The 25543-nt window shown below is 31.4% G+C and overlaps 2 protein-coding genes across 3 annotated transcripts in view; one reads left to right on the top strand and one right to left on the bottom strand.

Annotated features, from left to right (window-relative positions):
- LOC118182415 (lipid transport auxiliary protein 1-like) overlaps positions 1–5693 on the bottom strand; it is an 80770-nt gene extending 75077 nt beyond the window's left edge. The window contains exons 1-3 of one of the 2 annotated variants that reach the window (XM_085810423.1): positions 5578–5682; positions 4471–4536; positions 1434–1554 (exon numbers count right to left, since the gene is read on the bottom strand). In XM_085810423.1, coding sequence (XP_085666549.1) covers positions 1434–1490 — 57 coding nt within the window. In that variant the 5' untranslated portion in view covers positions 1491–1554; positions 4471–4536; positions 5578–5682. Of the gene's footprint in view, positions 1–1433; positions 1555–4470; positions 4537–5577 lie in introns of both variants that reach the window. The other variant, XM_085810422.1, reaches the window with a different exon arrangement.
- Positions 5694–6056: 363 nt separating this feature from the next.
- The window catches only part of LOC118200363 (SHC-transforming protein 1-like), a 54547-nt gene continuing 35060 nt past the window's right edge, over positions 6057–25543 (top strand). Inside the window, exons 1-5 of the mRNA XM_035372324.2 lie at positions 6057–6214; positions 13238–13453; positions 17661–17731; positions 18324–18384; positions 18508–18627. Of these exons, the coding sequence (XP_035228215.2) occupies positions 13349–13453; positions 17661–17731; positions 18324–18384; positions 18508–18627 (357 nt within the window). The 5' untranslated portion in view covers positions 6057–6214; positions 13238–13348. The remainder of the gene's footprint in view (positions 6215–13237; positions 13454–17660; positions 17732–18323; positions 18385–18507; positions 18628–25543) is intronic.

The raw sequence follows: 25543 nt of genomic DNA, 5'->3' as shown, positions 1-25543 counted from the left end.
TTGAAATAAACGTGCATGGAAATAATTTAAATATTTGATACTAAGTATTTGTAATGCTTGCGGTATGAATTCGTTGGTGACGTGTATAATGTAATAGATGATTTAGAGGTAAAAGTTTTTGGATATTCTATTTATTTTATATGTGGAAATGTTGATATTTGTAAAGGGTAAATACTTTTTCGCGATCATGTAATTTCATATATGTTCTTTTTACCGGGTTTAAAGATTGAGAAAATTGTCATGTATTTTCGTGAAATTTTTCTAATTTATGAGAAAAAAGCAGTGTACATGGATATAGTGAAGAGTGTGCGCAATGCCATTTTTGTGCAATCCTGGGATGTTTTTTTAAGTAAAAATAAGTCGACGTGTACATGGTTTAGTGATATTTTAATGAAATGATAGTTATTTTGTGAATTTTATGCTTGTAGGAATTTGGTATACGTTTAAGTTGAAATAAACGTGCATGGAAATAATTTAAATATTTGATACTAAGTATTTGTAATGCTTGCGGTATGAATTCGTTGGTGACGTGTATAATGTAATAGATGATTTAGAGGTAGAAGTTTTTGGATATTTTATTTATTTTATATGTGGAAATGTTCATATTTGTAAAGGGTAAATACTTTTTCGCGATCATGTAATTTCATATATGTTCTTTTTACCGGGTTTAAAGATTGAGAAAATTGTCATGTATTTTCGTGAAATTTTTGTAATTTATTAGAAAAAAGCAGTGTATATGGATATAGTGAAGAGTGTGCGGAATGCCATTTTTGTGCAATTCTGGGATGTTTTTTTAAGTAAAAATAAGTCGGCGTGTACATGGTTTATGTGTATGTGTTATTTTGAAAAATGCGCAAGGAGAATGGTATTGTGGAGTTTTTCCTAATTTTGCAGTGAATATTTGTCATGATTAAGCAGTTTTGTTTGATAAAATTTCTAGCATAAGTGTAATTCGGCTAGTAGATTGTTGGAAGAAGTGTTCAGGAGATAAAAAGAAAAGAAACATGTCTTTACTTCGTGAAGACAAAATGGCGGCGGGGAAAAAAAAATAGAGGGTTGCTGTAGGAGAGTTGGTCGCCAAAAAATCGCCAAGTTACCATAATGTAAAGATCAACCTCATAAACTAAAATTATCATTATTAAATTTAATAAAATACTAATAAGTCAAAAACACTATAAATTGCAGTATGTACTATAAATTACACTATGTTACAATTTGATTGCCTATAATTATTGTCACATAAAATTGCAGTCTACTGATAAAAATATACATTTAGCATTTCAAGAATTAGGTATTCCACAAACCATATCCAGATAAATTTATAATCAGACAATATGCAAATAATGAAATATTTTCATAATACAACTAAAATTTCAGGCGAAATTTAATTGACATACAAATGAGATGTTTCCAAAGCTCAAAAGAATACTCACTAAAACACCAAATGCGATGCATATTATAATTGCAATGCCTGATAAAGGATCAGCCATAATCAAGCAGAATGGTACACATGGAAGACAACTATCTTTTCTAAGCAGGAATTTTTCACTTCATCTGAAATGAGAATACAACAGTCAACATCCATAGTTATTTTAGGTGATTGTTGCTCTATTTAAGAATTAAAATTTAACAGCAAAGGACACGAATCCTATGTTTACGAAGGAGAAATAATAATTTTTTGATAGCTGATTACAGTTGGGCATTTAATTGGTTTTGATTTAGCCCCTGCAAAAATTATCCACAATGCTTCTTGAGTTGAACTTTCAGTTTACATGTTAATGAAGAAAAAGCCAAAATGGGCTAAAAAGAAATGAAAGCTGCCAACTTAATAATACAAATTGATCACTATTGCAAGCTTTAAGAACACCTATAAGCTGCAGTTCCCCCCCCTCAGAGTTTATAGTGTGATTACGGGTTTATGTGTTCTATCAACAATGAACATGATGCTATTAGTTTTTGCAGTTTGCATGAAATGAAGTTTCATTTGAATCAATTGAATGGTGATGTTTGAAAGACATTAAATCAGTGTGAATTAAACAGTGTGAATGCCAGTTGGCAAATGGTTTGCAGCAAGTAGATTGCTGTTAATCACCAAAGTTATCCAATCTTACTCCATTAATATGTAAATACTAGATTTTCTTTATGCTCTTCCCTTTTATAAAATTTATACACTATTTTTTTATAAAAGTTATACACAATAAGACACTACCACTGATGAAAATTATGAAGTTAATAATTTAACATTAAAAAAATTAAAAGAAGGCCTATGCTTAGCTGAAAACCTCGAGTTATTTTTCTTGAGTGCAGACCCTTCCACTGAAATAAGCCGAAAATTCAAAAGGCAAAACTGTTTAGCTCTATATCGAGAAATTGAAAATGACCTGGTAAGAACTAGTACACAAATTAAAATTACAGATTTTTTAAAGAGGAAAGAAAATGCCAAAACTTTAAATGAAGAAATTCTGAAAGTGAAAGCAATCTCATTCCACCAAAAAAAATTTTTTTTTCTGTTGATTATACTGAGCAATGACAATGAAGAAATTTATTAAACTTAAGTTGCATTAAATTGAAATATGTAATCTTTTTCTGTTTTGTGTTGTACATGCATATATATTTTTAATCCTGCAGTGCTCACGTGGTATATTGTTACGTTAAAGGTCTCACGGTGTCTAACAGACGCCAGGTATATTTTTGCTGTACTAATATATATCTAGGTTATTCAACTAAAATTTATGAATGCAAACGGATTATTAAAATAACATACATATATTTGTGGTATTATATTACAAACAAAAATAACAAAACTTCAATTTAGAGTGAGACTTAATTTTATTCAACTTAACTCAAATACATATGAAAAATACAAGTAAAATTGTTTCATTTAGTTAGTTGCACAAACTAGCAATCAACGCACATTTGCTGAGCGTTTTCTAAACCTAAAAATATTTACAACTGCAGTATTTCTACTTGGTGTATCTGTTCTTGGAATGGCCACATTCATGACATCTCTGCCTTTTAGTAGTTCAAGCCTCTACTGTACGTTGAACTGTACTCTCATCTGGGAAAATGCTCTGAATATCCTGCTTGAGGTTTCTAGGTCATGATGAACATTGAGAATGTCTACGCAAGGAATCATAAGCTACCCAAAAGTTTTAAAAACTCACTGTGCCTGGTACTGACTAATAAGTTATTTGCACGATATATTATTTGAGCATTTACAGCAGCTACATTCATCATACTATAAAATATGACCATAGGGCATCTGTTCATTTTCTGGCAACATTGTAAGTGCTACACAACTGGTCAACAGTATTAACTCCTGATTTAGTTGAGTTATCAAAGGTTATCATTTGGGCTTGTTTTTTTCACATGATTCATCAATTACATCATCATGATGCATAGTGGGGAGAATCAGAACCACCTTGTTTTTCTTAGTTATATAAGACATGAGAGTAATTCTGAAACCTAAACAATGATGTTCCTACTTCCCGATTCTTTGTATGTGTAAACTCTGGAGGAATGTCACTCTTATTCTTTCTCCGGACAAAATAATCCCAACCAAAGTAAGATTATTTTGAAGTAAAAAATCGCTATTGTCGAACCTCAAACAATATAAAAGGAACCTAAATCGTTTTTCAGACATTATTAGATGGCATAACTCAACTACCATTTTATCAGAGAACCATATCTCCTTGGTATTTGCATGATTGTCCTTTCTAGAAGCACAAATGTGTAATATGCCTAGAAGCGCTTTTATTTCAATTATGTCAGTTAAATGGGCATCCCTTTCCCGAGAATAATTTTCCTGTACTGTGGGTATCTTTTCATTTGTGAACTTAACTATATTAGATAACATGCCATTGTCGAAAAATTATGCCCAACATTGCTCCGGCTTTCGAGCATTTTTTGCGACACCTTTCACCCCTGGTAAATGAGTGATAATATTATGTCGCCGAGTGCATATATTTTTTATTTTTAGGTGGGCAAACTTTTGATAATTTTTTCCGGCCTAGGAAATAATTATTGGCAATATAATCATCACTTTCGCTATTATTGGAGTTTATCTTGCTCGGTGTTTGTGTTTTCGTCTCTTGTTTCCACTCTAGCTTCTTCTGCATCACTATAATCATCAAACTCATCACCTGATTCATATTCTTCCATTAGCATATGTAGTACTATTTCTCTGTCCCGCTCATATGCCATACTGAATTTTTTTAAATTTTTTTTATTCAAGTCATTTTGAATCTAAAGGTAAGAAAATAAATAATAAAAACAAATGTAACCCATAAAAATTATAAATACCAAAAAAAATACATTCTTTTTACATTTAAAATTAAATATATTCAAAAACAATTTCTTTTACCTATCACTAAGAAAAAAAAAAAAAAAAAAAAAAAAAAACACTACTAAAGACAGCTGTTGATAATATAAATTAAAAACACTAGAATATATAAATTTTAAAATACTTACCTTTAGAATCAAAAACGGTCATGTGGCGTCTTCTAGACTCCAGCATATAACCTCTTCCTCTCAGCACTAAAATGAAAATATTGTTGTTTCGATGATTTCTATTTATTTGTCTATAGTTGACAGAAAGGTAGACGGCAGCATAAGCTTGCTCAGGCATCCGCTTATAAAAGAATTAAAAAAGAAACATCCCTGGCGTCTGTGGGACGCCACAAGCACAGTGCAGAGTTAATAAAATTTAAGTAATGCATAATAAAAAAAAAGTATTTGTTTTTAATAAGTTTCCGGAATGTAACCCCACCCTCTTTATACTGGCTCTGGGTTTCATACAACATGGTTTCACAAAACACCACATTTTTTAGGAACCTATGTACCATGTTACACGAGGGTAACCTGTATGTATGTATGTTTCTCACATTGTGAAAAAACAATACCTACAGCCATCAAATTTCGAATAAAATAGTCCTCCAACAGAATATGGGCACCCGGAAGCCCGAAACTTGAATTTGGAATGTCTTTTATTTTCTCTTTTATATTTTTTAAACTTTTGACAATTTTTATTAAAAACTCAACGATTTCAAAGGCAGCAGTGGCAACACACTGTACAGAATAAAATACTTTTATCTTCAACACGCGATACTATCAATCGAAAATTCTAAAGATATACTCTTTCTAAATATTTTTAGCCCAGAAAGGCATTAGCCCAAATGCTCTCGAAACATGTATGTTATGTACGTGTAAGTCAGAAAAACGCCCCTCTATATGTAATATAAAAATCCCAGATTTTTAAAATTTTTTCTTCGCTTTTAAATTACTGCCTATTTATTATTAAAAAAAAAAATAACGGCAACATACAGAACGCTTACAATGACATAATACATTGTTTTTGAAATGAGTAAATTATATTCCAAGATATGTAATGGCAATTTAAACCTTAAAACATATTTCGGAAAACTCTACAACCATCAGTTACTAAACTACAAAAAATGTTGCTAAATTTATATCGGAAAATTTACCAAAAAATACGCATCTACTCAAAGAAATATCATTATTTTACTTTTACACAAATGCCTTATATGTTTATTTCGAGAACAAAATTAAGTTTCTTACCTATATCTCAAATAAATAAAATAGTAAATAATGAAGTAATTCCCTTCACATTTCACATAAACACCTCCCTGATACATGTATTTCAGCGGCGAACAATTCGGCAATACTACCATATAACGAAACAAAAACACTGTGATGAGTTGAGGAGAATTAAATGACTTCCGGAATAGAAATAATAAAATTCGTTTCCAAAAAAATTTGCTAAACATATTTTATATTATTAAGAAATTTATAGATAAATTACGTTATATCTGTTAACTATTAAATGTTCTTTGTAGACAGCACACGACGTGGAAATGTTCTGAAAAGTTATATAAGCAAATTCTCTCATCATCTCAATAAAATAATTTTCCTAAAAATAATGATTTTCTATTGAATAACCTAATTTAGTTTTATAATTTACATATTATTAAAATTTTATTTATTGAGCGTTGATCGAAATGACAACCGTAAATCAGCGATACTAGCGTTCATTTCCGCTTTCGGTTAATTTGTGACATCCGCTGTAGTGTGACAAAAAATCTTTTATTTACAATTGAATCTGTGTCATATGAGCAACTTTTCAGTCCTTTTTTAATTAACAGAAATGCCTAGCGTATTTTATATTTTATAATCTCATTTTTCAGAACATGGAGAAGTAAGTGTTAGCTTACTTTTTGAACCGTAAATAATTAATAAAAATATGAAACGCGGGAAAAAATGTGTCGCCGTTTTGTCCATATGAAAGTAAAAGCTGAACGGCAAAATAGGGGCAGAAATATTGTCCCAGTTTTCCTTACTTTCAGTTTTTGATTCTGAAATTTTGCATAAAATATGGATGTTCAAGATTATTTCCATTATAGCAAGTTCCATCGAATAACTTCTGCATAATAAGAAAACAGATTGCATAGTGTAATAAAGGCGATCTTATGCATTTTCTCCCCTCGTGTCTTATAACTTCAAAATTCATACGTTTAATAGTAGATTCAAAAACAATTTAGTACCTACGAAATTTGTTTAAAATTCTGGGTTTAAGAAATTTACTTTAATCACCATTTTATAATGGTTACAATTGTCATTTGTTAAAATTTTCTTGTAAATGACATAATTAACCTCAAGAGTTCCCACCCCCTTTTTCAAGGAATTTGTGATAATTTTTTGTCAACAAATAGTTTTCAACAATCAAAGTAAAGAAACAGTATACTAAATTAATATTTATTAATCCCTTCAAAAAGTGTAGATAAAAACTATAAAAATTTCAACTAAGCGGTAATAGTTTCAAATAGAATCAGAACTTTTATGCTGTTCTCCGACTGTAAATTGAAAGTTAATTTAATGGTAATGATAGTTCTTATTTCATGACATATGTGTGCATACCACCTGACACCAAAACTGGAAAGTATTCCAAATTTCGACAGTTGGCTTAGGGTTGAAGAGATCCAGAAAACTGATATAGCAGGATATGGTGCAAAGAATGAAGTTGATGTGCTTTTACACTTAAAAAAATTTTTTAGCGGAAGAATAAAGTCATGGAAACCACATTTAAATGCTCTCTTATTAGTTATAGCCAAATCAGGGTACTATTCCATTAGAGCAATGTCAGTTAAAAATGAGAAGAAAACAATGCTACAAGAACATGCCAAATATCGAGGCTCAAGATTTCCAGTTTTCATTTGAAATATCATCACATGTTATTTTTTGCCAATTTTTTTAGTACGATGGACTACACAATTATGAAATAACCTAATGACAAAGAGGATGCCGTAAGATTTCTTCAGGACAAAGGAATAATTCATAGCAATTCACTTTGTTCTCAAAATCATTTGATGAAGTCAACTTTTGTCTCAAACAAAGCTCCTGCATGGCGTTGTTACGTATGTTTTTGCTATGGAAAAAAAGATTGAGAACCAAAACATGGTTTGAAGGTTCACGTCTTTCTTTCTTCAGTGCCGTTCGTTTTATCTATCTGTGATGTCAGGAATTGACATCTATTGAATTTTGCCAAATTCAGTTGGAAATCAGCCATAATAGGACAGTACAGTACAAAGTCTGTAATCTGGATGTCCATTATGCGGAATGATCTATAATCCGGATCTCAAAGCCACAAACTTTTTTTTTTTGGTATGGTTTACGCATGCGCATTTAGCACAAAAAACGAAGCAACTTACAAAACCGTATGCTATATCCTAACTGTGGAGTGATTGAGGGCAGTGCTAAATAGAGAAATAAGTTTCAGTGGGGCACTGCTCACCAGCATTTAGAGTCATATTTGATAGAATTTATGTGGTGTTGGTTATATTCAAAAAAAGAAATTTTTTCTATAGTATTGAATGATATTTCTAATTTATTCAACCTGCTTAGATTGAATTTCCTTTTCTTTTATTATTTTTATTGGTTAATCTTTGGATTTTGGTAACTTGGCAATTTTTTGGTGAAAATTTGGCGACCAACCCTGCTACAGTAACCTGCTAGTTTTTGTTTGGATGCCATTTTGTTTTCACGAAGTAAAGGCATTTTTTTTTTCTTTTTTTACTCAACATTTTTTTCCAACAATCTGCTAGCCGAATTACGCTTATGCTAGAACTTTTATGGAACAAAAGTGCTTAATCATGACGAAGATTAGGTGCGAAATTGGGAGAAAATGGAGAATCGCAAACTGCTTGCCGCGTTTTTAAGAATTGCACATACACGGTATCCATGTACATGTTGACCTATTTTCACTTTAAAAAAAATCCCAGAATTGCACAAAAATGGCATTGCGCTTACTCTTGACTTTATCCATGTACACTGCTAAAGTCGTAGCTAGTAACCTTTATTGCCTTACCAAAATGTCGCCAAACTACCTGTTCCATATTCCAAAGATTAGCCTTTTTATTTATGTGTAGAATATTTTTTATGTCACCTGTTTCGATTAAATTTCATTTTGTTTTGCTATTTGTATGTAGAATATTCTAGATTAAAAAATTAAAAAGGGAAATTTACTTTAAGAATTATGAAATTAGAAAGGAATTACTTTTTACAGAAATAATTTTTAATAGTCTTTTGAATTGTATTATTATTATTTCATGATTTTATACTTGACAACAGTTGGTGGGGGAAAAAAAACTGCCACATTTTTAACAGACGCTGCTCTAACGGAATAGTACCCAAATCAGAATTAAATCATGGAAATATCTGAAAGAAATTTCTTTAAAAAAAAAAAATAAAAAAAACACCTTTAAATCGTAACTGTCATTTATTAAATAATAATAATTTAAAAAAACTTGTAATTTTCTAGCTAAATTTGTGGTCCTTGCAAGCTAGAATCTTAAGAACCATGTGGCGAATAAATTGCAGAGTTCATAGTCAGTAATAAGTTGAAACAAGGGTTGAATTTACCGTAATTTCTGGAAGAAAGGCCGCATCAGCGTGAACGCTGCAAGAAAAATGGCGGAAAAAATAAAAATTACGCAGAAACGCCGTAATAGATTAAATTGTGCATGACATCGTCGTGGACCATATAGACGCAAAATCATGACCTGTGTCCTGATACATGACATATCAGTTAAAAAAAATGTCTGACATGAAACTATAAGTCAAATAATTAAAGGTAAGAAATGTTGAAAATATATTTACGTTCGCAAATATACTTATACTTACCCACTAAAGAAGTCCATATTTGTCATACTCATACTATATTATAAAAAATGTTGCAACGAGATAAATAATTTGGATGACAGGATGACAAAAGAAAATTTTACTTACAAAGGAATTACAGCAAACTGTACATCAAATGAAGCCATAAAAATCAGATTCTTCACTATCTGAATTAAAAAGATTTAGTAAATCCTGATCTAAGTCTTCCAGATCTACATTCATCCTCTTGGTTTACAGTCTCTTTATCTGAGGATATAATTTCAGCTTCTTTAAACGCTGCTATTATTGACGATGTTTTCACTGATCTCCACGCACTTCCTACCCACTTTGCAACTTCTTCATAAATGCTGTACGAATTTTGCTGCTTTTGGTATACATATGCAATCCTTCACTCATCTAACACTCCCACTGCTTTCGGACTTCAGCTTTGAAGGATTTACTTCCTGACAAATCTAATGGTTGTAAGATTTTTGTCAAACCACCAGGAATTATTGCTACAGTCGTAGACAGTTTTTGACATCTGGTTTTTGCTGACTCAAGTAAATGAGCACGCATGGAATCCATTATCAATAACCCTTTTGGTTGGGAAAAAGATCCCTTATGACACTGTCGAACCTTTTGTAGCCAGTCATGCATGATTTTTTCGCACATCCATGCATTCTCGTTTGCACAAATAATGACGTCATTAGGAAAATCTCTCTTCAAAATAGTTTTCTTTTAAAAATGATCATCGGCTTTAGCTTGTCACCGTTTGCGGCACAAGCTAACACACATGTAAATGACGTTCTTTCATGCCCCGTCGTAAGCACAGATACAGTTTTCGCACCAGTTTCGTCAACAGTTCTGTTTGCAAGAGTGTTGAAAGCTGACGCCGTTTCATCCGTGTTTATTATCAGTGATGGAAGAAGGTCTTTTTGTCAATAATATCTGTCACATGTTTTAGAAAAGGTGCCTTTTTATCCTGCCAGTCCATTGGTAATTATTGCCCGACTGTTGTTCTAGTATGCACAGAAATATTTTTTCTTTTCATAAATCTACTACACCAGCAAGGCCCTCCTTTGAAATCATTTATGTTAATTTGTTTTGCCATAAATTTTTCTTGTAAGCGAATTTTTACAGTCAAAATTGCCATTCCCTTTCCTCTTTGCTCCTTTATCCAGTTTGCAAGGTCATCCTCTAGATTCGGCCACCTTACAGTACCACTTCTTTTGGCTCTTTTCTGTTGTGGCATATTTTAAAGTTTTTTTTCTGTCCTTCAACGTCAAATGCATCTCTCGTCCACTTCAAATTCTCGAGCTGCTGCTCTATTTCCAATTTGTTCAGCACGTGAAATTTCATCAAGCTTAAAACCAGCAATATAGCTTCAGTGCCGTTTAGGTATTATTTTCAAAAATTTTCCGATTTCTTCTTACTTAAAAACTATTCAACAAGTACTTTTACCCAAACTGATGAGATCTGTATCTGGCAGAATGCCAAGAAAAATCGATTGGTGCTGAAGGGGAAATATGTCAGAATTCGTTATTGCAATGCAGGTGGTATCCACTTTTGAAAAAATTGCAGTAGATTTACAGTGGAAAAGGCAGGGGTGGGGACAGGATGGGTTCTGGAAGATTCAGCGAATGGCGGAGAAGAGAAATTATTCAAACAGATGAGAATGCTGATTTGAAAGAGGGAAGAATGTTATTATTCTGAGATCCTGTTTAGGGTGAATAAGGCATGTAGGTCCATTCAAGGGAAAGAATGTAAACAAAATAAAGTTCTGAGAAAGCAACTGAGTGTAGGAACAGCACCAATCTATGTACAATAACAAGGTCATTCAAACTATGCACAATGACATCATAGAAAATATTTTTTTTAGTGCACCTAAGCACCGCATGGGTAGAAACCCTGCACCCGCTGAAAATTGAAGCTTTAAACATGCAAACGCCATGGCGTTTCTTCCAGGAATTACGATACCCTTATTCCAACTACAGTATGATTCATAGATAGTCCCTACTCGGGCTTACATATAGTCCCTACTTGGGCTTACAGTAAGCCTCAACTTGGGCTTAAGGTTGAAAATAAGAAACTAATATAATAACTAAACTAAAACCAGCCGAAGCTACGCAACAGTAATTAATAGAGTGGGCCCTTGAGATCACCAGCGAATTCTAGCAGGCACATAATAATATGGCCAAATCGTAGTGAGATTAGACTTACAACAACGACGTGGCCAGAAGGCAGAACAAGCTTTCATAACACTTTATTAGGAACTTCTAAGCCCATCTACTGTCATGACCTAGACTTAAATATTGATTTCTACATTTACATAAACCTCATTTACATAAAATGTGATCCTGAAAACTCATTTTGGTAGGGAATAGTCATAGGTGGGAAATAAGGAAGTAAAAAAAAGCTTGTTTAAAATTAAAAATAACTATTAGGAAATTAAAGTAATCCTCTACACTCAGGATAATGTTAAAACAAAAACAACCAAATTTTACATTTTCTGGTTTGAGGTTAGGAAAGTTGCTACCCGAATATTCAAAAGAAATTTAGTTATTGATAACTGTTCTAAATTTCATTTTTTTTTTTTATTTATTTATTTTTTTTTTACAGTAAAAACCTTAAGAATTTAAATGTCAGTATTTATATCTTATTGCCACATTTACATAAAAAATTGTAAGCCGCTTGCATTGTGTGAAACTCTTCTGAATGTGTGTTGTGAGCATCACATGTTTTATATTCATGAAATAAAATAATAAATAATATTCATAATAACAAAGCTAACATCTGAGAGACTCCAATCAATAAGGTTTCGCAGCATTCTGACATAATTTTAAGCACATTTAGAGTGTCAAATAAAATGAATGATTTCAGCATAATATACATGATAATATCCCCTGCCGTATCAAATGGAATATGGCAGTTAAGTATATCTTCACTGTCATATTGCATGATGTGGTGGATCCACAAAGAAGCTGAAGTGTGTCATATAAGAAGTTCTAAGAGTGAAGAGATTAAAGGTTGAAAAAATGTAAGCTTTAACAGCTTGTATTCACAAAATAAAGTAAGAGCATTGATAATCTTAGTTTTTAAAGCTCGCAAGCTGATGCTTGGATTGATGGTTGTTACCTGTCTATCTTGCATCATTTTTGCACTATGTACACCAGAAGTTCCCAAAGGAGTTAGTTTGGGGGGGGGGGGCAATGATCAAGATGTTGGTTGGAGGTCAATAGCTGACTACGCATTGGCAATTGATTGGCATAATCAATGCTCCAGTGATTGAAAAAAGGATTATTAATAAAATTAATAATTAATTCTCTATTGATGTAAAGCTTTATTGAACAGATCATCATAAATCTTATGCAAAACATATGGGTACACTAAGTTTTAGAATATAAAAGTCATCCAAGATAAATGTTCCAAATTGAATGTCGTTACCGAAACTGCATTATTAACCTTTCCTTTTTCTTACTTAGTAGAAGCTTTAATCAAATCAATAATTTACTACGGAAATAAAGAAACATCAGTAAGTGTGTTTCTGAAAACTTGTTTATGTATGTGAAATTAAAGATAATAATGATACAAAAATAAACATAAATCTAACAAACCATTTTTATTTTAAAACTTTTCTTCATTTTCATAGTCAAAATGTTATCTTAAAATTATTTATGTGCTATTATCTTTATTGTGATAATGTTATTTGCTGTCTATTAGAGAGTAAGTGTTAGGGAATCAATGATGAAAATCATTGTTTTAAAAGGGATCGATGCAAGAAAGAGGTTGGCAACCCCTGCTGTATACAAAGACATTTGTCCTTAACACTTGTTTTTCTTTTAATTTACATTTATTTTAAATTATGAACATGAACAAGCAGTAACAAATTGACAAATTGTGATAACTATGAAAATAATTAGACAATGAGATGTATAAAACTGTTAAACATTTGATCTGTCATTGATATTAACTTTCTGAAATTTCACTTTAAAAATTGAATACATGTTTAAATGCTTATTATATATAGTGCATTTTTTTAAACTATAGTTATTTATTTTAATTATAGATTGCATTTGTATATTGATCTGAAGTATGAGGATCGTGAACTGTACCTTCATTGAATATTGATAACCGTCCTTTCCTTTCCCTTAATTTGGCATCTGCTAATGGAACAGATATGGATGACTGGAGCCAAGCTGGAAATTTTGTCAATAAACCTGTACGAGGCTGGTTACATCCAGATCAAAAAATTGCTGACACTGGTATAACATATGGTGTTAGAGTAAGCAGTTTTTATTTTAGTTATAGGTAGTAATAAATTTGTTTGATAAGCACTTTTTAAGAAACACATCCTCTGTGAGTAGTATAAGTGTATGCTTCATATGCTTTGGCACACATACTTAAAAACTTTGAAGATACACTTCCCTAAGATTAAAAATGTTATTTGTACAGTCAATAGCAGTTAATGATATCATTCTGATCTTGTATTGCCATCCATTGTACAAGAAAACATAGAAAATACATAGTGTATTGTGATGAATTATTTTCTTAGTATTATCAAAATATTACAAGAAAAAAAAATTTTTTTTAACTGAAGTAAAATCATCAAATAAGGTCAAAATGATTATAAAAATTGCCAAGTGACAGAGAAATATTACCAAATGAGAACCAAGTAAGTCACCAGACAGCTCCATTATGATTTTAATCAACCATTTAAAAATGATTAATAAAAGCAGTTTTAGTCGAGCATAGATTTTGAATAACTATTGATGAAGGTCCTGGCTTTCCTTCTTTTTCAGGAGCACAAAAAAAAATTTTTTTGAATTTTTTTTGGTGGAGGGGTACTTTTTTATTATGCGCCTTCTGAGCATTTTGGTGGGTTTTTTAATTGTAAAACATTTTTAGTTATGGGAATAGTTTACAGTCTGAGAGTTTGCATTTCAAACTTAAAGCCTAAAATGTCTCAAAAACACAGATTCACATGTGCGAAAATCACATTTTTGCACTCGATTTACACTAAAAGTTCCGAAATAAATACAAAAAATTTAGATAAGTAAAAGCATTAAGTTTCTTGCCAAAAATGTTTCACAACAAATTTAAACTAAATTAACAACAATAAATTCCAAACATTTTCAACGCAAATAAGTTAAAAATTTTTTAAAAATAATGGTAAATGTTAACAATTGGGTGCCCCTTGTTTTTTTTCCAATTCTTTTTTGATGCAAAGATTGGCGCCAGGTACCGTTTCAAGATAGCCGTTAAACAAATCCAAAATAAGAAGTCAAAGAATTGAGCAAACTCGGTGTTTATGTACACATCAATCTATTTTCACTTTAAAAAATATCAGAGAATTGCACAAACTCGGCATTGCATACTGCCTTGATTTTGTCTATGTACACATTGATCTATTGTCACTTTAAAAAAAATCAGGAGAAAGAGACTGATTATCGTCATATAAGATTAAAACAAAGTTAGGCTAAAATGCAGAATTGCCCACATATTTGATTGGCGTTTGTTTGAGCTTTTTACAAGAGTAAGAAGAATTGGATTTTTGTCAATTTTCTTTCACTTTTTAAGTGAAAATAGATTGATGTGTACATGGATAAAGTCAAGGAAGTGCACAATGTCATTTTTATGCAATTCTGGGATTATTTTAAAGTGAAAATAGGTCGATGTGTACATGGTTACCGAGTATGTCCAATTCTTAAAAACATGCCAAGCAGTGGGCAATTCTGCACTTTCCCTGAAAGTTACTTATCACCAGAATTGAACAGAATTTGTCGCCAATCGAAGGGGCATCGGATTCTACACTACAGCCAAAATAACAACACGGAATTAAAACAATGGAACAACTAAAATCACTCTACAAAATTAAAACAATAAAAAAGTAAATTCATTTGTGATTCAAAATAGTTCCCAAAAGAGCAAAATATTAATTTCAAAGAAACAACTGCAGAAAAACCAAAACCAAAGCTCAAACTTCATTGAGAACCACATTCTTTACTCTCAATAATTTTTCTATAAATCCATGAGGAACACAGTTTTTCTTCTGAATTTTCATATCAGACCCGCACTTCTCACATGTCAAGTTTGGCATCAAAAATCCTGTATCCCATAAAAAATTGAAAAAATATACCTGTGTCAGCATGAAGACAACCATGAACAAATAAATGCTTCATTAATAACTGCAACAACATAGCTTCTCGAACTAAATCTAGCTTAAATACACTCTAAAACATGCAGCTGATATCTCTCCACAACTTCCTTCATGGAACAATATGCCATTATTCAACACGTAACCAAACAACCACCACAATGAAATACAACCACATTCCTCACAAAAGTTTCCACATAAAAAAGGTTGCCATAGAAACAAAATCTTAACTAAACCATTCAATACAAAATATCGCCACATTTGACGACCACATGTATCGTGGCCCGTATATGACATTTGAGCCTTCTTTTTTAACATTTATTTTTATGTTTTTGTTTTAATGAATCATAATGAAACTGTAGAGTTTGTCCTGTTTTATTTTTATTACACTGAAATTTCAATAACTATTGGGAAATCATGGCTGATGCAGATTGCTAAGTTCGCACATTTCTCTGGTTATAAGTGAAAACAGATTGGTGTGTATATGGGGAGAACAATAGTGCAAGAAAATGGCAAAGTATTGGGTGATTGTTGTCTAGATATAGCCAAAACTCTGGATTTTTTACTTTCTCAAAGCTGGAATTTCCAGATTTATGAAATGTAGACTAATAATCTTTTTCAAATTTAGTTTCAGAAAAAAATATATTAATCCAAACATTGTAAACGCTTAAGCTGTTAGATTATATAAAGTTCAATAGCTGAATAAAGCATAGAGAGAGAGGTCAATCTTCTTACATGAGCAAACTTGAATGTGCTAAGAAATTTGTTGTATAAAAAAAAGCTATTTTTATTACTTGTATTATACAGAAAATGAGAAAAAAGTTTTCACTGGTATATTCAGACTAAAAGAAGATGGAAAACAAAATATCCAGTATTACCAAAACTGTGTAAATCTGTTTTAATGTGCTTTCATGGATCCGTTGTTGAAAGTTCATGTATTTATGTGGGTGATATCATGAAAGAATATAGAACATCCTTGAATACTGATAGCCTAGATGCTTCACAGATTGTGAAATATTTATTTTCATTACACAAAAGTACATATGTAATTGTGGTTCAGAAAATACCTCTGGAAACCCTGTTGGTAAAGGCATTAGGAATAATTTATTGAAAACTGAACTGCTTATCAAAGTGTTTTCCATTCCATGAACCTTTTGTTCTTTCTAGCAGTTTTTCAGCTCAACACCTACTAATATGCATACTTCAAGCTCTGATCTAAAGTAGTAGAATTAATCTAATTATTGTAAAGTATCTAATCTAAATTATTAGAATTAATCTATTCTGTTTATATGCATACTTCAATTTGTAATCCAAGTCATTGTCTGTAGAAAAATGTCTTGCTGATTATACTGGTTTAGGTTATTTGTATATGAAGTGCATATGAGGCTATCTACCTTGCTTATGCTGAACTTTCTCTTGTTGGCGAAGGAAAATATAAATGCAGCAGCTCCCAAAGCTTAGTCTCTTTTTCTTGAAAAACAAGCTAAATTTACTAATTTTTTTTAAATGTTGGTGACTAGATTGGTAGGTGACTGTATGAAATGATATAGGGAAACATAAATAAGTTTTTAATGAATAAATACGTATATATATTTTTTGTTTTGCTTATGAAATTGCTTGAAAATGTATATGCATGAATGTATATGTTTCATATTAATATATTCTTTTAAGTATATTCAAATAGATACCATCCTGATTTCATATATTTTATACAAATCTTTAGTTATCTAATGAGGAAAAAGATAACTGATTCATGATAAAATCTCTCAATCATATATTTTTTTGAAAGAGGTAGTTAGATTTGTGTTTTTCTCTTATCTGATATTTTATTTAGTAGTAAATAAAAGCAAATGCCTTAATTTTAATCAAGTATATCACATTCTTATCAATTGCACAATGAAATGTCACTTAAATTACTTAATCAAAAGCTTGTATGGCCTATTTCATATATAACAACACTTTGTTTTTAAATTTTCTCTTTATGCTAAAACCCAAAGTATGGTTCTTTACTTTTAAGGCACAGATATATGAGATCGTCTGAAATGCAGGTTATTTTTTGCTGGTATAGCAAAACCTTAAAAAAGTGCATGAGTTTTTATATGCAAGAGCATCTTATATTTAGGCCAATATGTACATAAAGTTAATTTTTCATTATGTTATATTTTTAAAAAATTTCCCAGTAGTAAACTTTCATTAACGTAGGTTATAAATTATGCATATAATATTTGTTGTATGTTTGTGTTTTATTTATTTTTTAATTATAGTAAGGTATCTACATTTAGATAATGTAAAATGTAATTTCATTTATTGATGATTATTTTATTTCTTTTTGCAGTACATAGGTTGCCTTGAGGTGAATACTTCGATGAAAAGTTTGGATTTTGATACAAGATCACTAATTGCAAAGTAATTAAAAGTATTTTTTACCAGTGTTAGTAATTTAAATTTGCAATCAATCCATATCATTATAATTTTCAAAATTATTGCTGTATGTGAATGATAAAAGAATGTTGGTTTATCAAGTAACATTTTTTAATTTGTATTACGAATCATTGTATTGCATAAAAGCTTAAAACTGCTATTATCTAGAAAGAACAGTTCACTTACTATTTATACCATTTTGTGTGTTGTGTGTGTGTCAGATAAAGACAGCGATTTCTAAAAATGGTGATCAAAACTCATGTAAATGGCCATTTCTTTTAAAGTTAGTGGCAGATTAAGAAGGATCCATTTATGTATTGATCCCTGGATTAATGCACAATTTATGAATGGATGCCAATATTTGCAAAAACAATAGAAAATCCCAAAATTTGCTTTTGTAGTCAAGTGATAAATTTTAATTGTATCCTTGAAAAAAATTTTACTGTCAAAACTAAAAATTCGATGTAAATGCTTTAAAATTATTTATAATATATATAAATGCATATTTAAAAATTATACTAATCATTGTATGCGTGTTGATTAATTTTTTTATTTTTTTATTTTTATGACCTTTTAGAGAAAGTATTAACAGATTATGTGAAGTAGCTGGACTGAAAACTGTGGATAAGAAACGGAAGGTTAGCTGATTTCCTCTTATTGCATTTGTGCTTTAATTTCTTCCATCTCATTACTTATTTTTATATGTTGTATTACATTCTGTGAAGTTAAATGTGTTATTTATGCTATTTTATAATTTAAAGGTCGATAAAAGGTTACTGAAAATGTTAGCTGATAAACCAAATATGGATCATGCTGGAGAAAATGTTAGCTTGACAATTACTAGTTCATATTTAAATCTTGTTTCCATGGAAACAGGAGAAGTAAGTTTATCCCTGTTACATTTTTGCTGTACTATTTTTTCAAGTGAATGTTAAATATACTTGTAGATCCTTCTGTCTAACTTCTAATTCCATATACAGTTCAGACTGGTATTTATGTATAGTCCAACTATCTTGGCAATTTTTTGCAGGGGGGAAATGATGACTTATAACTACAAAAAAAATGTATTATATATATTCATGTAGATTGAAAAAAACACGTAACTCTGAATTGTACTTTAAATTAGCAATAGCCCCTTAATTCGTCCTTCTAGCTTGGGCTCTTCCCCATCTCTGTTCTAAAAGTGGTAATAACTTTTCCAAAACTGGGTCATATCTGAAAACTAATTCTGCATTATGCCATCTTAACCTTCTGCATTGTGTATAGTCCTTAGCCAATCAGTTTATTGAAAATTTTACTATAAATACCTTTGCAATCCAGTTATTTTCTCGCTTTCTCTGCCTATACTTGCTAGCTGAATGATGTCTCTTGCTTTGCTGCTTCTGTTAAAAATGTCATCATCAGAATTGTGGGGTATAAATTAGCCCCATTGTGCTATGCCATTTAATAGAGTAATCAACAAATAATAAAAGATATATTTGGATTATCAAGCGATTTATAAAACTTCCTGCCATCTTCTACTGTGTAATTGATATTTTCAGTGATCTTCTAACCTCAATCTACTCGACTGCAAAATATTGTCTTCCATAGTCAAGCACTCATCTCATATCAAATTACTGCAACCAACTAAACATATTATTACATACATATTTTATCTTTTAACTAGGTACTGATCATGAAAATCAATCAAGAAACCTACTTACCACTGAGTTTTTGTGTTTTTTGTTTTGTTGAAGATTGCTTAAAGAATAGATACAAATTCATTATTCCTGTAGGCGGTTTTACAGAAAAATACTATTCTTGAAGAAGTTATATTATAATTTTCTCTATTATAAGTAAATTCCACAGATGTATATTTTAAAACTGAGTTCAAAACAAAAAGTGTAGTGATTTGTCTATTTAAAATATTTGAGATCAAAGTACAAGGAAGAAAGATACATGTGAAAATAGTGATTTACTTGTTAAAACTTAAGAATTATTATGTATGTGATTGCCAGAGTTTGGCATATTCTGAGAAATAAGCAGAAAAGATAGTTGTACTATTATGTAGGTACTTGAAAATTTTTGAAATATTTAATATATGTAGAGAAACATTTTTTAACATACACGTATACCATGTGTAATGTTCCCGAAAAGTTTTTTTTGGCCTCGATGAAATGTCAAGCTTCAGTAAAGTTAACAAATTATATGTAGGAGACATTGATGATACATGAAGAGAACATTCAACAAGTAAAATTAAATTAATAATTGAAATTAATTTATAAAGAATATAAGGTAATACAACAGAAAAATCCAATTAATTTATGCTTTCCATTTCACTAAAGCCAAGCATGGCAAAATCATGGTTAGAGGAAAGTTTTGAAAGTGTGGTATGAGTTGTTTATATGAATTGCTCTATGTGAGGCAAATAATAACAAAAGATTTTAAGCATAAAAACTATTTTCTGAAGATATGCTGATTTAAATTAATGCCATTTCTTGTCATCAAGCATATTTATGCCACAGAATCAGTTAACTCAAAACTGTTCACTTTTTTTTTTTTTTTTTTCCTCCCTTGTATGAAGCAAAAGAAGTATTGTAATCATCAAAAATTTCAGGTATCATATTTCAATGCAAATATCCATTTTGACTGGTCTTGAATCCATTTGAATGATGTTTTCTCGCATGATATCTGTACGTATGGACAGAATAAAAAACTCTTTTTTCCAAAACAGATTGTAAAATGGATTTGTAAGAGATTTTTTCATGGCATCATATGTATCTCTCGTAACTCAAAAAAAATTATCGGTACTTTTCCGTTTCGCCGGCGCAAATCTCGCCAAACAGGTTTTATTGATGACAACATACCGTATACAAGTATACACATAAAAAATATTAACAAATGTTAGTTCTAAGAATTTTTTATTTTAAAGGCATAAACATTTTAATATTGTTTAAAATTTTGTAAAAAGCCAATAAATTTGTAAAAAGATTTTAATTTAAAAATTTGCTATGCTTTCATGATTCAACACCCTGATTCGCCGGTTCGTGTCCACAAGTGATCTCATCTCACGTAAACTACGATACAAAAATCTAATTCTCTCGGTAATTATCTACATTAATTTCAAGTTAAATCTTAATTTGGAATACAAGTTTAAATGCAGGAATTATTTCATTTCGTACGAATAGTTTACTCAGAAATTATGTAAAACCGCAGTGCCTTCACTTTGCTAGTGCATTCTCATTAGAATGGGTGAATTTAACCCTTGACTTTGCCTTTTCTATATTTTCACCATTGGGTGATTAGTGTGAATGAATTATAATTGACTTAATTACCGCCTGCAAACGGCCTCAGTGCATTAAATTGAACTATCTGGTAAAAATGCTATGTAATTGTATGCCAGTATTGAAAGAAACAATCAATCTGATAAGAAATGGCTGTGACTTGTTTTGAAGATAAGGCGTAAAAGGTTACCTGCGAAAATATTCTGTTTGACATCAGTTGTACGATTATTGGTGGCTTTATCGCCTGCGCCGGCAAAACGGAAAAGTACCCAAATATCCATAGAATGTTGAAGTTTTGCATATGAAAATGCTATAACATGTAGTTATGTGCCTCCCTTTTTCATTGCAATTGTCCACATCAAACACATATATGTATATTCCCACCCTTTGTTACACAGGTGGATGAGCTCAATACTTTTTTATTTTTGTATGTTGGTAAATTGTGCATTTTATGCTTTATGTTGTTCTTATGTTCCAGTGGAGGTTTTTATACCTTTAGTTACTATGCATGCAATAATTATAAAATTACCAACAATTTGAAAGTTTAAGTGACACTAGGCCTAATGAGGCCGCCATTTATTTGTATTCAACTCTTAGTAGAATAATAAATTAATTCAGTTGGTGCACCAACTTCAGTGTCTTTTGGTATATCAGGGCAGAAAGTTAACTTTCAATTTTGTGCACCAAAACTTTGGTCTTCACTGATTTGGTAACACTTAATTTTATTTATAGGAATCTTTCATCATGTGATTTTTTTTCATCTACGATTTAATTAAGAAGTTCCTAAAAGAATGTCAAAGAATGTCTGTTCTAGTTGGGTGATGATTTGAAGAAGGCTGTGTTAGATCTTTTATGTAATGAATGGCAAATTTCTATAGGTTATCGTACGAAAAGGTAGCTTGCCTTCACTGCCAGTATCACAGCCTGGATTGGGCTGTAGACCCTTACTTTGTGTTTGCTGATTGTCTGTCTGAGTAGTAACTTAGTATTGTCAAATAAAGTAGAGTTTAAGCATTATTTTGCCATCCTACTCACTGCATATGTTCACATTCATCATAAAAATGGTGTCCACCTTTTCAAGTTATCTCTGGAGGTGGCTACGTTTTCAGAAGCCACCCTGTACAGGTTTAGGTAGAAGCTAGGCCAGCACCTCTGTAGTACCACATTTGACTGAGTTATTGCTGAACATAGCGGTTAAGCTTCTGCCCCGCTTTTGAGGGAGAACAACCTCAGGGGAGTAGTTCAAGGGTTACCCACCCTTTTTCCCTCCCACCAACTTCTTGAGAGGACTTTTGGCTCACAGTGCATTTTGAATGCCTGCTTGCCACACAGACACTATACATGTATAACCATTCATATCTTCTTTGGTATTCAAACCTGGGCTCATCAATATGGCAATCTGCATCACTTACCACTGTACTGGCGGTTCCCCTTTTAGAAGAGCATTTTTAAATCTATCTGTTAATGAGAGAAGTACCTTAATAAGAATAGCTATTTCTTCAAAAAAGAACCTCTTATGCCCTGCTACTCTGAACTGAAAACTTTTTTATCATTCCTTCTCCCCTCCTATATTAGATGAAATAATTGCCTTTTTTGTGCTGATTTAGTAATTTAGCTGTTTTAGCTATAGGTAAGTTTACACCTGTCAGAGCAGTTCGGAGCGAGCCGCTCGTTACGATTACTTTGACAATGTAAATGCTCATTTCGACGGAGTAGAAACGTAGGGGAGGTGAGTCAGCACTTCCGTTTCTACTTTGAACCTGTTGAAAAATATATCCGGGCAGTTACTCCAAGCAGCGTTCACAGGGACGTTGTGACAGTGAGTTCTATAATGCTGAGATTAAACGATAGCCAAACCATGACATTTTTTAATGCATATGCATCTTATGAAGTGTTTTAGGGAACACTTCACTGCTTCATTAAGAAGTTGCATACTTCTATAATTATGTGAGCTTATATTCATCTTTCTGCAAGCATCCCTACATGAGGATGCAATAATATATGATATTATAAACTATAAAAATAAAAATGGAATTATGAAAAAATATGTAGATCTGTTTTATTGGGGATATTTAAATTTGTTACTTGGTATAAAAACATTCTGGGCTATATAATTCATTACAATTCAGCTGGGATGTGAAACACTGAGAGCAAGGACTTAAGTTGTATTAAGGTTTATACAAATTATGCTAGATGAATTCTAATCTTCTTAAACTATCCGTTTTAGAATTTTAAAAGTAGAGTATAATCACTATATTTAATCATTATTAATTTTGTTGATATCACTTTGTGTGTTGTCCAGAAACACAATTTCAGTAGGATCCAAAAGTAACAATCAACAATCTGCGATAAATATCTTCCTGTTTGAACTATGTCATAATATATATATATTCTTTTATCAGTGAAAATATGTGTAATGCTCCCAATATTTTTGCTACTTATTTATTTATTTAAGATTTTCTGAATAATTAGGTAGATATTATACAGTTTACTTCTGTCGTGTTAATGGTAGCTTTGAATAAATATTTGATGTGTTAATTTTGCATTCTTCTCTAAAAATAACACAGTTCCAGTCAGAACACTGCATAATTAATTACATGCACAGAGAGTTACTGATTCTGTGGATGCTGGATGAATAAATATATTCTTTCTATTAATAAATGATAAAACACATTATTTTGTAAATGATTAATTAGGTGTAAATAAACAGTTGTATATAGTAGAAAAACTTTGTTAATTTGAATTTCAATAACCACAATTGACTAAATAACTTCCCTCAATAAACTGAATTTTTTTAAAATTGATTAATGAATATATTTTGAAAGTCAATAAATTTCAATTATGTTTACAGAATATATTTTAAGTTCTTGTATCTGATATACAATAACGTATTTGTAATTAAGACACAATAACATGCTGAATAAATACTAATTCAGAAGTCAAACAACAAAAATCAGCATTATATTCACAAAATTTTCACAGCACTAGTTTCGGTGGTTTTACCGAACCACCATCCTCAGCTGCAAAACCGCAAATGAACAAGATAGGAAGTAATGATTAGATAAGATAAGAAAGCCTGGACAAGAATAAGCAAGTGGCACCATCTGTTGGTGAAACCAGAACTAAAACATAATTTCTTTAAAGGCTGAAGGCAAATTTGGATTGGAATTAGGATCGTTAACTAGAACAGAAAGATTTTTATGAAAGTAAAATGCCTCTAGAAAATCCAGTTCTCCACTGGAAGATGTTTTTTGAATAATTTTGGCAGCAGAAAAATTGAAAGTGTGATTTTCAGACCAACAATGTTGAGCAACAGAAGACTTCTGTGTTTCCTTTTTTCTAACATATGCCTCATGTTCCTTGACGCGAAATTTCAAGGCTCTCTTAGTTTGGCCAATGTAAATTAAACCACACTGGCAAGGAATTCTATAAATACCCCAGGAATTCATATCCGGAATGGGGTCATTGAGTATGGAGGTCGGAATTTTATTGATGGGAGAATAAACAACCCGAAAGTTAAATTTCTGCAAAATATGTGCAACTTTATAGCTAATTGATGGAAAGAAGGGAATAACAACAGAATTTTTATAATCTCCTAAAACAAGAGCATAGACTCCAACTACTACGGATTCTCCGTAGTTTCTACGGAAATTCATGAAAAACTACGAGCTACGAAAAGTATGGAAAAAACTACGGATTTTACAGAAACAAGAGCAGGAGAACCAGTACGCAAAACGGAACCAACTAGTTCATCCGATGATTGGCTGAATACTCGTGTTATCATATATCACGTGTTGAGTGCGTTCCTAGTTTTGAAGAATTAGCCAATCGTAGATCAGTAACTCCAACCGTTAACGACTTATCAATAGTTCCACCCAATTGTCTGTCTCCCAGGTTCCTCGCTGATGCGTGTTTAGGCTGCATTCGGCTGCATTGTGTAGTTTACAGCGAGAGCTTAGCGTGTGTCTTGTGAACTGTGAATCAGGTGAAAGATTTTTAATCATAATGCTGCCTCGAACGAAGAAGCCAAAATTATCAAAGCAGAAGTTTAAAGATTCATATTCTTCAGAATTTCCATGCATTAAAGCGTCTGAAATTTCTGTGAATCACGCACACTGCAGTGTATGCAACAAAGACTTCTCAGTTGCTCATGGCGGAAAAGATGACTGTAAACGGCATGTGTTTTCTCAAAAGCATATAGAACTTGGCACCGTAAAATCTAAAGAAATAACAAATTTCTTAATAAAAGATGATGAAACAGATCCTATAAAAGCCGAATGCTATTTTGTTCGTTTTTTAATTGAACATAATCTACCGCTTTCTGTTTCGTATCATTCCAAAGAGCTTTTCAAAGCAATGTTTCCGGATTCTGCCATAGCAAAAAAATTTAGCTGCGGTCATACCAAAACTGCTCCTATTGTGAAAACGCTTGCAGAAAATACTGTTGCTGATATTATAAAATCAGTGTGCAGTACATCATTTTCTCTAAGTACTGATGGAAGTAATGATAACAATGATAACAAACTGTACCCAT

Source organism: Stegodyphus dumicola, chromosome 2 (genome assembly GCF_044657685.1).
Source record: "Stegodyphus dumicola isolate Sdum_Otavi_A_Nest chromosome 2, ASM4465768v1".
Classification (NCBI taxonomy): Eukaryota; Metazoa; Arthropoda; class Arachnida; order Araneae; family Eresidae; genus Stegodyphus; species Stegodyphus dumicola.
Note: the sequence above shows the minus strand (reverse complement) of the source record. Positions and strands in the feature narration are given on the sequence as shown.